At 40.9% G+C, this 16,700-nt stretch overlaps 1 protein-coding gene across 1 annotated transcript; it reads left to right on the plus strand.

Annotated features, from left to right (window-relative positions):
- The first annotated feature begins 1,653 nt into the window (after positions 1-1,653).
- Positions 1,654-14,423, plus strand: lpcat1 (lysophosphatidylcholine acyltransferase 1). The gene is made up of 14 exons (XM_028400505.1): positions 1,654-1,870; positions 6,853-6,992; positions 7,502-7,716; positions 8,083-8,195; positions 8,324-8,384; positions 10,113-10,171; positions 10,816-10,850; positions 11,067-11,121; positions 11,186-11,268; positions 11,341-11,466; positions 12,375-12,528; positions 12,964-13,062; positions 13,140-13,281; positions 13,709-14,423. The coding sequence occupies exons 1-14, from the start codon at positions 1,784-1,786 to the stop codon at positions 13,840-13,842; spliced, it is 1,503 nt and encodes a 500-aa protein (XP_028256306.1). The 5' UTR covers positions 1,654-1,783; the 3' UTR covers positions 13,843-14,423.
- The last annotated feature ends 2,277 nt before the right edge of the window (positions 14,424-16,700 follow it).

The raw sequence follows: 16,700 nt of genomic DNA on the forward strand, positions 1-16,700 counted from the left end.
GACAGCCTTGAAGAGGCGCTGCAACGACTGTTTCTTTGTTCGGCGGAGGGGACGTTTGTTTGTGTTCTGCAAAACAAATCCAAGACACAAGCAGAGGCAGGGCTAACCTGTTGAAAGCATCACAAGAAAAAAATACTCAGAGGTTGCAGATATTTACAAGAACTGTACTACAATAATAAATAGTTTGAAGTATGATTGTTTGCTTTTTTCCCACATTTTTCCTTTCCTTTCATTCCTCATTTTCCTTCTAAACTGCATGGGTGAAAATAAACACAGGGAAAGATTAGTTACAATAAAATCATATAATAACTGAAATCAGAAGGTAACATCTTTATAAACGTTACCTTAAAATAAATATATTTTGAAGTCAACATTTGCGCCCATTATGTCCATAGATCCACTTCCATTTTTGTTCCACCAGAGGGAGCCAAAGTCTTTTCTACAACTCTAAGGTATCCCACCAGCAATGTACTGCACTTTATCACCCCACTCCCTTTTTCTAGCTGGTTACTTATATTGAGTATGTGACTTCCTACTTCATATGAGAAACTATCCTAAAAAGATGTGGCCACAACTTGAATTACTGGACAAAAAAAATACAAAAACTACAATTCGACACAAATCCTGAATGCTTGAATGATGTTTAGCCACAAACAGGGCCAGCCTACTGGCTCTGGATGAATAATTTTCACAGGGGTTAATATTTACATATGGAGCAACAAAATACTTGTGTGTGAGGGCACTTGCTTTAAGAGTAGAAGAACATGTTGATACAGGAGTTGGCTTGCTTTATACTGACTGACTGCACAAAGAAATCCATGTTATGTGGCTGCTCAGATGTTTTCAGACTGAGATTCACTCAGTGACCTAACTTTTGATGTGTGGCTGATAAACCAGTCAGCCATGGAACACAGTGTAAATCAGCCATCTGTGGCTTTGAGACTCAACAGTCTGTTTACATTGACAGTTGCTGTCATCTAGAAAATAAAAGGCAGCAAAACTGTATGGGCGGATCAGATGAGACTCCACTGCAAATACATACTGCACTTCAATGAAGGCCAATCTCCCCAAACATCTCAAACACGCATTCAACAGCCACTCAGTGTGTGCGGAAACCTCTGTGATGATCACTGCCTCAAGTCACTCACACTCAAGTCTGTCAGATATCTATGATGCCCACATGATGAACCCTCAAGTCTTTAGTGATCCTCTGACTTGTCCTCTAGCTCTACAACCCATCAGCTCTGGCATGGCCCACCTCAACAACCTGCTATGTGCGTAAACCACATTTTAATTAAACTGCAGTACAATAATCTTATGAAGTCAGTCTAACATTTGATGTTGCCAGTATTAGCAGACTAATGTTTTAAAAAAACACAGTGGAAGCGCAGTGAGCCATAACCCAACAGTGTGCGCGTCATGCGCCCTGGTTATTGCACTCCAAATCATCGTGCCCATATATATTCCCAAACTATTTCCAAATTGTCCTAAACTTTATTTTCCTATCGTGGCATTATGTAAGCAAGCTGCGCTGCCTGGGGGACATGGGCGTTTTATTTTGACTCTCATAACCGGAAACTGTGTCCTGGTATCCGTTTGCATCAGGGTAACTTGCCCATACAAGTCATCCTGCTCCCTGCCCCGCCCAGCAGCATCAGTCTCTGCGAGATACAGAAGAGGGACAATTCTACCACAGCGTTAAAGAACTACCTAATGTTACAGGACATTCTGGGCACAACTACTATTCATTTTCTTTACTTATTTGAGGGCGAGTTTGTCAACAATGAAGACGTCAAACACTCGCACTTCACGAGTGGGTAGAAATCCTTTTGTTCACGAGCCGAAGTTCACCATGACAGAGAAAATAAAGGTAGGACTAACAAAACCAGTACATTTTGAAGTACGTTTGCTATTAAGGTGTTTTTATTATTTCATCCAAATGTACTTCAAGGCGCGGTTGTTTTAGGCAAACTTTTGCTACCTTATTTAGGCTAAGGCCCTTCAAAGACGTCCTGTTTTGTTTGCACGTTAACACTCTTGAAATAATGTAAACACAGTTATAAAAACACCGAGATTTCCTTCATACCATGAGTGAAGTGCTCCCTAGGAAATGAGGAATGAACCATTTCCTGCTTTGTTCATCGAGAAGTGATACTAAAAGGACATATACAAAGTTTAAACGACAAAACTTTACAAACAGTCCTCCTCCACGTGTTAAAAGTCTCTTTTTATTTTAGGGATTTGACAATATTGTGCAATGCATGTATATTCTTTAGTTTTGTGCTATTATCTATGTAACTCAGAGATAAAAGCAACCTGAGCAATCATATAATTGGCTACCCTACTTTTCACCCATATCATTGTTGCCCCATGTGCTGCATTGTGAGTGTGTCATTGTGGGACACTACTGGATAGATGTGCAAGGCCAGAGTTAAAGCTGAATTGACTAAATTTGCATAAAATATATTTGCATGAAAGGTTTTTAACTAAGCATCAACCATCAGGGTTTCAACCAAATACACTCTAAACAACCTCAAACCACCTCACATTATCGTTCTCATTGGCTGGTGCACACACATGTGATAATGAGCCTCACACGCACTTGACTTCCTCCCACATTCTCCCTCTGTCGGTCCACACTACTCTGTTTCAAGATGTTTTATTTGACTCGTCCATTTGAATGTGGGCACGCACAGGCACACTATGTTTACACTCTTTGTTAGCAGAGCACTAAATAAACCAACAGCTAAACAAGTTTAATGTTGACCCAGATAGTCCTCATTAAAGAGTGATTAATGGTGAAGGTTAGGTTAGGTCAGGTTTTTCTACCTAAATACAGCAGCCGTTCACATGAAGACAGGACAGTATGTGTGAGATACTGATTCTGAGAAGTGGCTACATCCCTAAATCAGCAATTAAAATCGATGGCCCTCCTGCTGGAGGAGAGGAGTGCAGCTCAAATACTACCTCATCAGGCACGCAATGGACCAATAAATTCACATGCTTAGTGATTAGTAGGGTCTGCTGACAGCATGTCAATGTCCTGAACAGACATTACTAACAGAGACTAACTGAAAGAGTGTTTCTTTAAAAAACATGTTTCATTGAAGTGCAAACATGCCTGTGTGTCAGAGTTGTTCTTCTTTTTACTGTTTGCAGTCACAGTGTGACAGCCTGTGCTACCTCATCAGGTTTATCTTTCTCCTCATTGCCCCAGGCCCCACAGATCCTGTTTTGATTCGGAGCAAAGCATATAAAGCTCAGGAAATTGCCCTTCATGCTGGCACCACTGATTCTCAGCTCTTAACTGTTCCACTCGTATAAGTAGAAACTGCCAGACTTCTGCCTTTTTGGTTTAGTTTGTTTGGCTGCAGTAAACCATGCTTGGCCTGGCCTTAAGTGCACTTTTTTTCTCAGCTCATGGGGTAGATGTCAATTTTTCCATTGGAGTTTGTGCTAGATTGTAAACAGTCGTGTGTCTCTGCCAGAATGTAAGCTGGACCATGTGTGTCTCTGTATCTGGTTCACACCTCCTGCTGCTTGCTTTTTGATGTGGCTGTGAGGTGTGTTTTTCCACTTGCCACATGTGTGGACACATTTGTGCGCACTCATGTAAACAAAGCAGAGTTGTGCCTGAAGGAAACGAAACAAAACATACAAAACTATAAATGCTTTTGTCTGTGGGTCTGTATGTGACATGCAAATATGTTTGCATGCTTGCTTTGGCGTTTCTGTGTTTGTTTTTAAAGTGACACTGTTGAATGCTGAATAGGCACATTTTCCTCTTCCAGTAAACATGATCAGCAGCACTGACAGGCCAGAGAGACTGTAATGCTCATTCCAGCTGTCATGTATCGCTAAACAGTGAACAACACACACAACCACACACACACACACACACACACACACAGAGCGAGAGAGAGAGTTTGCCAAGTGTCTGGCTCAGAGACTAAATACACAGGACATTCAACAGAGCTGTGAATACAGACTTTCCTAACTAAGATTTGATACCAGATGTATGTGTGTAACAGGTACAGCTGACTTTGGCTTTTCATTTGCTGGACTCTGTTCCCCATGCTTGGCTTCACTACCTACCTGACACAAAGCCTAAATATGACAAAACAGTAGGACAGGTTGAGTGCTTCCTAGGTCCCCAGGTGGAAATCAGGGCACTCTTCCCTTGGCTCATTGAAAATTAGCCAAGAGCAATTATCCTTCACTACAGGGTATAGAGCAGTTAAAATTGTACTGAGCCACATTACCCATGGGGACTATGTGTTAGATGGCCTGCTGTGGAAAATGGTATGTCAGTGAAGGCCTGAAAAATGCTTTTTGTGTGTCATAGATTGATGACAGTGAGAAGGAAAAACCTTTTTAACAGGACGACTCCTCTGACGGAACTATACTGTTTGGGATAAAGGAAAAGATGTAGTATATTATATTTACTAGAACAACCACAGTGTCTTTGCATAACATCTTAGTGGTTGTGGTGAGACTAATGGCTGCATGGTTCTACTGCACCTCCTCCCCATTGGTTCCCGCTTCTTGGCTTTGCTCCACTGTGTACTATATAATACAGATAAGAGTATTTGTGAGATGTTTGGCTCTGTGCATTATGTTTGTGTGTCTGTGTTAGAGTGCACCCGACTGACATATAGGGTGCATATGTGTGTTTAGGAAGCATAAGTGCTCGGCTGTAAAACAGGGCTGAGTCTCCCTGCCTTAATGGCCCCTGACAGTCTTACAGCTGCCGTACGTAAAAATAGTTCGTGTGACTTCCTAGAATGACTTAAATATTAGACATAATGGCCTTTAAGAGCTGCTTAATTTTCCCTTCTGGTCAAAGACATTTGCATAAAAGAGGACTCGGTGACCTTAAATATTTAATAGAAAAATTATAGAATAGAATAGAATAGAATAGAAGTACTTTATTCATCCCAAGCTGTGAAATCTCGCTATTGCAGCAGCAATACACAGTCACTCAGCATACTAAAAATATACCTCTACCTGTAGAAATAAACAGTAAAAAATAATTAAATTACACAAATAACACTCTCACGACAGGAGCTGCTGCAACAGACATCCACCCCGGAAGACAGCACCACAGGAAGTGGACATTAATATATAGATTTATATCATGTATCTCTATTTCAGAATCAGAATCAGAAATACTTTATTGATCCTGGGGGAAAATTGCTTTCATTCATTTCATTTGTTTGGTTCATTGTAACAGTAATGGTCTGGCTTTGTTTATTCGCTGAAAACTTGGTAGGTAGCTTTCCAAATGACCTGATTGTAACTACAGTGTGGAAGTGTAGTACAAATATGCTGTGGTTTCATTTTTTTTAATCATTATCTGTGGACGAATGACTGCTCTCATAAAACACTTGAAATTGCTCACCTCTGCCCTGCCCCATCTCATTCTTATGCCACCTTCTGAGAAAATGTCAGCGAATCCTCCCAGATGGATTTGTTAAGCTCTGGGGATGAAGCACAGGCAAGGAGGGGGTTGGGGAATCAAGAGGCGTTGGAGCATCATAAATCAACCCTATTGCTGTTTATTTATTAATATGGCCCTGAAGTGTGCACCTGGGCTCCTCCAGATAGAGAAATGCACTCAGAGTAAAGATGAAGATGAGACAGGAAGGGGTGGGGGGCAGATATGAGTCCCCAGAGTGGTGACAAAAAGCACATCAATGCAAAGTAGGAGGACAACAGTTGAAGGGAGAGCAGCATGATAAATGAAGGTCCAGCTGAGCAAAGACTGGTGGATGGATGGCTTGATGGATGAATAGATGAGAAGAAGAAGTCCTTCAAGATTGGAGATTACAGTAAAGGCGAGCTGGGAGCTTGATGAGAGGGAGGAAGCGCAATGAAAGTGTAGGATGAAAAGATCGAACGGAGGTCGGACAAGCTTAACATGTCACACGGTCTGAATTTACACTAGAGGCCCTGACTTGGTGACCCTGTACGTGCATACAGACCTCATCTCTCTCATTACACAGTAAGAGAAAAGGCATGACAGGTCAGTCAGATGACTTTTCATCTCTGCTGTGGCACCCTGGATACAACTTTATTTCAATGACATAAACTGAGTGAGCAGAGCTTGAACTCCAGCAGTGTTTGCAAAGTTTCCTTATCGTATTTCCTCTTTATACCATAATGCAAAATGCCATTGATGTTGTTCAAAGGAAGTAATAACACCAATAATACCAAACTGTCAGCTCACCCCCAGATTTGGAACATATTTTTTGGCTAATCCCGGCTATACAAGTTATCCCTTCACCAGCAGGGTCATGAAAACGTACTGTTTTTATTGTTATTTAATTATGAAACTAAATCCAAGTTTAAAGATGGCAAGCTAAGAACCTAACACATGTTTTGCATTTTTTGTAGTTGTAAAGTAAAATAAAAAAAGGTGCACAGATGCAGTGAGAGTCACAAAGTCATTGGGTCTGGAATGCACAACAAGTCATAAAGGCTTATAGAAACCCTTTTGAAAACCAGTGATAAAAACAAAACACATGTACTTAGATGAGTGTGCATGCCTGTTTGTGTGGGAGATGAGAACCTGAAAAATCCAAGCATTCCAAACCAAGAAAGTGTGATTGAGGAATGCTTCCTGAAGGCACAGATGGTATGTAAGTCTCCACCTCCTGACCCTGCAGGATGTACAGACATATTTCTCTACTGTTCACAAAGCACAGTATGTTTCAGTAATTATTGTTTGACAGCTGGCTTAAAGGCCACACTGTAAAGTTAGACTGAATAAATATGTTGTCAGTTGGAAATGCAGTGGAATGGTATTCAGTGGAGTGTTTATGAAAACTGTGTTTTTTCCTTTCCTTGCAGATTGGACTGATGTCGGTTACAGTATTTCCAGTGCGGCTGCTGCTGGTGTCTTTCTTCATGCTGCTGGCCTGGCCCTTCGCCTTCACAGCCTCTCTGGGACGTTCTGAGTTTGTAATAGAGCCACAGTCGTGGTGGAGGAGGTGTGTGGAGAAGTGTGTTTATGAAATGTGTTAAAGCATGAATGTGATTACACAGAAATGTCTTGTTTTCCATTATTGTCATGTCTATCCATTATTATTATAGAGCCAAACGAACAAGCCTTCAGGAACAGGATCTTGTGTCTGCTGATTGTTTACTGGTGGATTTAAAAACAAAATTTGTATTGCAAAACATTAGGCATGGTTCGTGGTGTGTTTTGTTCAGTTCAGGACATGTTCACCGAGGAATGCAGGGTGGCATTTTTACCAATTAAATGGCATGGAGGCGAGTGGCAACTTTCCAAATCTAGCGACTTTTTCTGGTGACTTTTGCAGACTGACCTGAAAGCACATATCATTCTGCAGTTACTGTCCTCAATGAGCAGCGGGCCCAGAGTGTTAAAGTAGAAAAAAACTCAACAATGTAAACCGTGGATTTTGTGAACCGTTCCATCCCTACAAAACATAACCTTGACATAAAAACGAGTATTTTACTTTTACCTTTTCATCAGGTTTATTGACATATGTCTACGAGTGATCATGCGAGCCATGTGGTTTTGTGGAGGTTTCCATTGGATCAAGGTGAAAGGGGAACGAGCGGCACCCTCTGAAGTTCCCATCCTCACCGTGGCACCGCATTCCACCTATTTTGATGCCATTCCTGTCACCATGACGATGTGCTCCATAGTCACCAAACTGGAGAGCAGGAGCATCCCAGTCTGGGGCAGTAAGTGATACACATTTACAGAAAGAAAAAGTGCTATGATGTGCCCTAACAACAACAACAACAACAACAACAACAACAACAACAACAACAACAACAACAACAACAACAACAACAACAACAACAACAACAACAACAACAACAACAACAACAACAACAACAACAACAACAACAACAACAACAACAACAACAACAACAGTTTTTATACTTGTTGAGCTTAGAAATTAGTATAAGATATTAACATATACATTTACACTGTGAATTAGCTTAGCCAAAACTTGTTTTATTAACTCGCATGTTTTTCTTCCTCTGTTTTTTTCTGTCCTCTTTTGGCTCACATCCAAACACTCTTCATCATCGTCCTCCCAGCTTTGATCAGCTACATCCGGCCAGTGTTTGTGTTTCGCTCAGACCAGGACTCCAGAAGAAAAACTGTGGAGGAGATCAAGCGGAGAGCTCAGTCTGAGGGGAAGTGGCCTCAGGTAAAATATGTGAATATGCACATAAGATCACACATCTTCACCTGCAGCTTACACCACTTGGGGATGGAAAGGTATGTAAGTCAAATTCATCTGTGTGTGACTTGATGTGTGTTTTTTTTCTGTCCTAGATCATGATATTCCCAGAGGGGACGTGCACCAACAGGTCAGGTCTCATCTTATTCAAGGCTGGTATGTGTTCAGTCTTTCTACTGTTTTAGCCTGATCAGTAAACCAGGGGTAGGAAGCGACACCCATATGTTCATTCTGTGTGCTTTTAACTTAAAGGTAGGGTAGGAGATTTCATTCTGATGCACTTTTTTTAAATTAGTGTAACTTCTCTTTATAGTCCGATAGCAACCGATTAGTTCAGCAGTTTCGCTTTAAAACGAAGAATATTAATCATCTGTGGAAGCTATAAAATGCTAAAAACATCAGCCAATCCTACGAGGTGCCCCTGCATGTATAGTTGTCACTCTCTTCCTGCTCTGCGCACACCAGAGAGGTACGTGCGCCATAATGCACGTACCTCTCTGGTTGGGAGGCGTGGCTTCGGGGTGAGCTCTGAGAGAAAGGGGCATGTGTTTACTTTCAAAATCTGGCTGACTCTCACTGAGTTTTCAAAATATCCTACCCTGCCTTTAAAGGGCAGATAGCAGTCGTTTGTATAACCTTTATCCTCTTCTTATTTCATGAAATCAACATCCTCCTCCTCTGAAGTAGTTAAGTCAGGGACTGTTCAAACTACAGCTCAGGACAGTATTTGGTTGTGGTTCTTGGTAATGGGTGTGTCTTCCATCACTTCATTCGGTATTCTTTTCATTTAGTGCTCCTGGACTTGTCAATGATGTTTTATGCATCAGGGTTGACTGCCTGGCTGCCAACTCCAGGTGTAGATGTCCTGATACATTAATTTCATGTTGACCCAGCAGGTCTTGAGGCTGACTGTCTTGCCTCATGTATCTGCAGCAGGGCACATAACTGTTGCACCCACCTCTTTTTAGGGCTTGTTTTTCTGCTCACACCCTGTGTGTGTGTGTGTTATGTTGTCAGCCATTGTTCACTGCCTGCTCTGCCTAATCCCGTTTCTTCCAGTCTGTAATTCTGTCATTCCCAGTAAGCCTTGTTGGTCACACTCTGTCCTGCTTTCATTTTGTGTGTGTGTGCCCAGCTTTATCTGTCTGCTGTGTGTTACTAGTCCTCTCTGGATGTGTCTCCTCTTGTTATGTCTCATCACTGCCTCCCAGCACAACAGTGTGTAAGGGATCTGCATGTCAGTGTTAATGCGCTTTTGGCACCTGTGTGTGAACACACTCTGCAGATACCTCCAGTCTTTCTCTCATTTCAAACAACTTGTTAATAGAGCTGTCTCTTTCATCTTCACCTTTTCCCCTGTCTGTCCTCCTGTCTGTCCTGTCTTCTAAAGACACATTATTATTATTCACATACATACACATTCATACATGTATGTATATGTATATTTAAACCATTAAATGTACATGCAATCTAGAATATTGCATTCTGACATCATATGTGCTCCAGCTGAATGCTAATGTTGCTGTGTTAGCCATATCAACAAGCATATTCTTATTCCATTCTGATCCATTCAAATGTTATACAATAACCTGAATAGGCCTTTGTCCAGTATTAAATACTGTATGTGGCTTTTATCAGCTTGTCTGTCATCAGCAGGATATAATAGAATCTCAATAGAAATCCTGTCTGCCAGTGTTTGAGGTCATCCTGAGGTTGTGAGCTTGTCACTCACAGAACCTGTACACACAGCTCACCCCAGTACACGACATCTGTGTTCAGATCTATTCTACAGGCATCATCTAAACAATTAACCCTTTGATGTGATGAATGAATATTATGTGTTTATTTTCCCTGCTATTAATACCCTCTCCCCACCTCCCTTAGGTGCTTTCATCCCAGCACTCCCAGTGCAGCCAGTGATACTACGCTACCCAAACAAACTGGTAACTACTCCTGCTGCATCCTGCCCTTTCCTTGTAGTTCCCTTTTGATGCGTACACCATACCTGCAACCTTGGACATAGCCTGACTCCAACTGTTTGTACACTCACACCCACATATTCGGACGCACCCGTGATGTAATGGTTTCCTTTACATTAGTGTGTGTTCCCCTTGTGTTGAATGACTTCATGTTCTGATGGGATGATATTTCATCCCTTTCTTTCTCCCTCACACTCATGCACACAGGTGTCATGTCTCCCTCTCGGCACCTCTTCTCGCTCTCTCATAAATTATGCATTTCTTATTGCAGAGTTTTTCTTGTCTGTTTCCCTAGAAAGCTTTTGTACCTGTTTTCTACTGAGAGGAAAGTAGTCACTGCTGACTTAAGGTAGTTAAGGCAGATCATCAACACTAACAGGGTGGATTACCTTTAGTCAGGATTTTATCGTCCTTATTTCAACACCAGCAGATTTGTTTCTACTATAACACTTCCTATCTGTCCATTTTTCTGGTGTTGTCCTCTTTCTTAAACTATGTTCAGAACATAAAACCAACAGAAGCTCCACCGAGGCAGCCAAGTTGTATGAACTTGGCTCTGAGGTGTTTCTTTGCCTTGTTCAGAGTCATTTCCTCTTTTTTCTCTACAGGATACTGTTTCATGGACGTGGCAAGGCCCCGGAGCGTGAGTGTTACTGTTTGCCTACACACACACACTAAACACATCACTGGCACCACTCATTTACCTGCCCTCCTTTGAGTATGTGACCTGTTTTCCTTTAGAAAGCAATGTGGTAAGATGCTGTAGGAAAATATCTCCATCTGTTCAGTCATTCATTGCATTATTTTCCTTTCCCCCTCATAATCATGCTTACACTGAGCTAACTCTGCTGTCTTTCAGATTTAAGATCTTGTGGCTGACTCTGTGCCAACCTCACAACTCTATGGAGATTGAGGTGAGTTGTTGTAGCAAATACAATAAAAAACACAAAACTGAGCTGACTTTCTGTCTCTCTTTAGTATTTACCTATTTACACTCCATCCAATGAGGAAAAGGAAAACCCTGCTCTGTTTGCCAATAATGTCAGAGAGCTTATGGCCAAGTGAGTATATGGTACCTGCAAATTCTTAAAACATAAATTCAAGTCCTCATAAAACTTCCTCTGTCCTGTTAGGGCGTTAGAGCTGCCACTCACAGACCTGTCTTTTGATGATCGTGAGATCATCCTATCTAAGGGCCCTCTGTGCATACACAACTACAGCAGCCTGCTGGAGTTCAACCAGCTGGTGTGTCGCTTAGGGTAAGTGGAGAAGGACTGGATGGACTGGTTGAACTGGGTGGTACGTGGCTGTGGTTTAAAACGTATATAGCGGCAATGACACTGTACACCTCCTGGTGATGGCTAGGAAAAAAGGGACCTGTCCATCTCAAGACAGAACAGGTTTTAAAAACTCAAATATTAGTCTTCAGGAGACATTGAAATTGAACGCAAGTGTAGCATGTGCCTTCACTGTTCATGACTCATTCATGACTTAGTTTTGTATAAACTGCTTGTATGTAGTGTTTTCAATTTAAGCTCCAAAATAGACCAAGTGACTATACTTTAATCTGTTTTAGTTCTAGATGTACTGAAGCACAACTGTGATAACATGTGATCATAACATTCTGTTGAAATCATATGACTCATTCCATCATCTGCATGAGTACATACAGACCCTTCAATATGTGCTACTCATGCTGCTCCACTTTCATATACATACAGTTTATTGTATCTATTGATAGACTGAGGCTGAAAAAGTAATTCCATTTACTGTATGTGTCAGTTTAATTATGTCACAGTGAGATTACATTTCTGTGCTTGATGTGGTTTCTCAAAAGTAATCTTCATCGATCATACAGTTATGCTTTACTACCATAAAGTGTCGGTCTTTCATTCAATTAGGCAGTAGTAGTAGTAGTAAGGAAGACAGCATCATAATAAGTGGGTAGTGTAATGGTAATGTGATAGTATATGATTCACAGAGAAGCTGAGGTCTGCATTAAACACAAAGGTTAGAAATGCTGTCAGTTGAGTAGATGCCACAGTATGCACATTATAAAGAGGTGGAACTGACCTGTGCAAATAATATGGAAGTATAAATATAGTACTCTGAAACCATACATTTATGTATAATGTGTGACATCTTTGGATTTTTCTTTTTATTACAGGTTGAAAGTGGGCACAACAGACAGCGTGTTTGAGGAGCAGGCCAGGAGAGCCAGAAAGCTGCAGGGAGACAGGCTGGGCTTAGAGGGTTTTGCTCAGTTTCTCAACCTGCAGATTACAGACATGTTAAGGCAAATTTACAGCTTCTTTGATGAGGTAAGCACAAAGAAATCCAATGCCTAAAGCAAAAAAAATGACAAGATAAATGTTTTCAGGGAGAATTTCGTAAATTCTACTTATAATGGGTGGAGTATATTCTGTGGGAGTGGGGGGTCACAGCATGAGTGGAATGTAGCAGTAAGCTGAAGTATTAGTGTTGCGGTGCCAAATATGGATCCTAGTTTTTAGTGATGTGAGTTAGATTACTGGCTGTTATGTCTGAATTTTACTTGTTTTTGAGCCATCTACGTTGTTGTATTGCTGTAGCTTTTTTTGTGGATTTAAAAATGATCGATCATCTCCCCCTTGTGGAGAGTAAGTGGAAATTTGCCCATGTGTGACTTGGCAGTTAAAAGAAGACAGGTGCATGCTATCACTATATATGTATGTCCCATTAGCTACTTTTACTCACTGAGCTAATTTGCTTTGCAGCATGGAGATGGACTGATAGACATCAGACACTATATTATTGCCTTGTCTACAGTTCTTCGACCTAAAAAATCAATGGAAACCCTCAAACTGGCCTTCAAGGTAAGCGCCTCTCCAGTTAATCTGGTTTGATGTGGGTTATATGACATCAAAATGAAACAGCTCGCTGGTGTGTGCAGATGTATGAGAGCGAGGAGGATGGGACAATCCTAGAGAAGGAGCTGGCTGTCATCCTGGAAATAATGTTGGGAGTGAAGGAGATGGAACTCTCAGTTCTGTTTTTAACTCTTAATGGACCCAACACAGGAAAGATCACTTATGGTAAGACAGTATTTTTGTTTGACAATGTTTTGTAGCTTCTATTTTTTAACTCGATAAATCATTTACTTTGTACAAATGAGACGATGTTAGAGATGATTGACAGCATCTGTCAGTGCGTCTCCCACTTTGTCTGTGCTGTCACCATCACTTTTGATTTCTCTTTGGCTTTGCAAAATGCCATCTGTTAGATGAGATCTCACATCCACCATCTGTTTTTTTCTAGATGATTTCCATACACTGTTTTCTTCTTCTTCTCTTACCAAAAAAACCCTCAAGCAGATTTCCCATCTAAATGAGATTTAAATCTTATCCATTTTCATCTAGAATTATCATATTAATTGTAGTAATTCCTCTAATTAAACGTATTATTACAAATCAATTCAATTTTTTTTAACCAAATATCATCTCTTGTGTCTTTTTTTACCAGACCAACTGCGTGGTTACCTGAAGCAGCACCCACTCATCACCCAGGATGTCCTTGTTTTCAAAGACCATCCTCGCAAACTCTGCATTTGCCGACCCAGGAGCTGCAACGGCCAGAACCACAATAAAGACGATTAAACCACAGACTTTTTACATCCTCTATCCCATGTGAAGATGTCATCAGATGCTGCGGCTGAAACCTCTGTGCCTTTAACTGCAGGTAGAGAAAGCTGTTAGGAAGGGTAACACTCTCTACTCCATTTCATTTGTCGGTTCTATTTCCTGTGTTTTATCATTAGCCTGCATTATTATATAAGGAAAGGTTTGTTTTTTTAGTCTTTATCACTACATTATTTATTTAAAATGTGTTTTCTGATGTATGACGCACACTTATTTAAGAAATAAGTAGATGAAGTGGGGTATTTTTTTTATCCGTGCAGATGACTTTGTGTTGAAGGTTAGAGCTGCTCTTATCTCAGGCAAATGGACACTAGCACACTGCCCTTCCTGCTGCTCTTCAATTTCATACATAAAAACAAAGAAATCCAGGTTAATAACATGCTTCCATTTAAAGATATATATTTGGAAGTTGTTGTAACACATTATGTGACATTAAATACTGTCAAAGGCAGAATTTATTTACTCTCTGTAAATAAGTTGAACCAAAGATGATTTCCTTCTCTGAGAGCTTAAATAAATAAATATGGTTTCAGAATTGATGATACTGCCTTCTAGTCACTTAATTGGTGTAAAACAAGGATTAATGCTTTTCAGGTGTTTTGATGAATACCGGTAATATAAATTCAGACTTTTTGTCATTCCTCCTCAAAGTAAAACAAATAAAGAGGATGAAGGTCAGACACAGAAATCTTAAGTTTAAAGTCCAGTAACACATCCTCACCTTCTTATGCCTCTGTGAGTTTTTTCTGTTGGGTGATTGATTCCTTCTTATGTTGGACTGACACTTTTTTAAAGGATGTTCTAATAAAATGCAGTTTTGTTAGTGTCATTTACCACTAGGTGGTGCTCTTCTCTCACATAAAGATTTCCAAAGTAAAATTTTGACCATAGCTGTATGTCCTTTTACTTTGTGATCTGTTCTTATTATCCGATTTTGGAAAGTTGTGTTTCAATTGAGTTTGTGTGATCGCACCACAACCCACACTATCCCACTGGCCCCTTCTCTCTTCTCAGTCCACATGGTGGTGCTGCCTCCCTGTGCTATACACAGCAGACAGCCCATGCACCAATGCCCACCTGATGGACAGGAAAAGCATTACCTCATCCCTTCCTTTCATTCCTTCAGGTAAAAATAGACAGATTAAGCCTGGGCTTTGATGAGAGAAACCTACAGAGGAGGTGTGGAAGCAGGGAGAGGGGGATAGAGATGGAGGAGAGAGACTAAATGGATCGTTCTGCTCCAAATCCAATTCCTAATAGCTGGAGGGAGGGTGGGTGGATGGGTGGGAGGGAGGAGGGAGAAGAAAACAGTCAAAGAAAGAGGAGAGGGAGAGTGGAGATATCACGTCTAACAATTAAGACCTGCCTTCAGGGTCTAAAGAAGAAGCTTTGTTGAGAACATATAAATTGCTCATTGAGCAGTGCCTCTCTGCAGTTTGCCTCAGATACTCCTGCCTCTAAAGAAATCTGCCATAAAAGCAGCAGCAGCCTACAGCCTACCACATAGTAGGGCTGGAATCTGTTCCCAGCATTTGGGGATCCATCTCCAGTCGTCATCCCAGCAAAGCAAAAGAAAAAAAAACCCTAAAGTAAACAACCTGGATTTAATCCCAGAATCCCAGTGACTGCAGTTGGGGGAATCACAATACCTTCAATGAGAGAGAGATCTCTGGTAACTGTATTTAGAAGGGTCAAAGAGGCTCAGATAGCAGTTACCTTGTTTATTTTTGATGCACAGGCCAAGTAAATGAGCCTCAAGATGCCTGGAAATGAATGTTTACTTTTGTCCGAACCACGTTGCGGATGCCTGCACTGCCAGCTATAAAGAGGTTTGTGGAATCTGAGTATCAGACCTTTTAAAATCTACATCATGCTTAAAGATATAAACTTGCTGTTGTGTCTGTTGAAAATCAGATTTCTCCCATGTTCTCCCAGAGTATAACTTACTTGAATCATTGCCTCAACTCACAGCCTGCTGACCTGTGGTTCTCCTGTTGGAGGAGAGCAGAATTTATGTTCACTTAATTAAGGCAAATTAGCCTGAAGCAGCAAAACACCCACACAATACAACTGTCATCTCTTAATATTATTCACCTCAGTATACTCACCCGTACATGTCCTTAATGTCCAGGGTCTTTTGGACAGTCAAATCATAATAACTAGCCTTCATGGAGGTGAGGGAGACCTGCCAGTCTTCAGATATTTTTGTTGGCTCTTTCTTAATGTGTTGTTGCCCTGCTCTTGGGGAGAAGGTCTTGGGAAGGTCTGCCAATCGCCCTTGAGAACAGGGCCTAAAATGTAATTGGTCGTTTAACTATGAGATGCATACAAATATGGGTAGAATCAGGCAGGGACAGAAAAGTTTTACATCAAGGAAACTACATTTATTGAGTACATACAACTAAATAGCAAGAGACCAGAGAAGACATCCATCCATTAAAAGTAATACTTAAAACAGATAAAAGTAAGGCAAAAACTTAAAGTGATAAACACTTGAAACTGTGAGCTAAAAGTAGAGAATAATTTGACGTCTCCTGAAAAACCGTTGTGCTTAAGGTCCAAGCAGAAGTGGGATAATCTCTCTTTTTGCTGTCAAGATCAATCCTTCCACTCTCTTAATTGAACCAGTAATTGTAGCTACACTTTGGCATTGATTTCACTGCTGAATTCCTCTTCAGCTGGCACTGTTTGAATATCCTCCCTTACAGTGGGTTTAAGCTCTGACCTGATTCTGCTCTGCAAAAGTGAAATGTATTTTTGGGGGGGAGTGATTGATGACACATCCCAGCAAACATGTCAAGCTTCTCTCTTGCCAC

Source organism: Parambassis ranga, chromosome 2 (genome assembly GCF_900634625.1).
Source record: "Parambassis ranga chromosome 2, fParRan2.1, whole genome shotgun sequence".
NCBI lineage: Eukaryota > Metazoa > Chordata > Actinopteri > Ambassidae > Parambassis > Parambassis ranga.

Excerpts from the sequence above, each read along its gene's own strand:
- lpcat1 (XM_028400505.1), top strand. The coding sequence starts at position 1,784 with ATGAAGACGTCAAACACTCGCACTTCACGAGTGGGTAGAAATCCTTTT. Across the intron at positions 10,172-10,815 it reads TACGCTACCCAAACAAACTG|GATACTGTTTCATGGACGTG; the intron begins GTAACTACTCCT and ends TTTTCTCTACAG. Across the intron at positions 11,269-11,340 it reads GTCAGAGAGCTTATGGCCAA|GGCGTTAGAGCTGCCACTCA; the intron begins GTGAGTATATGG and ends CTGTCCTGTTAG.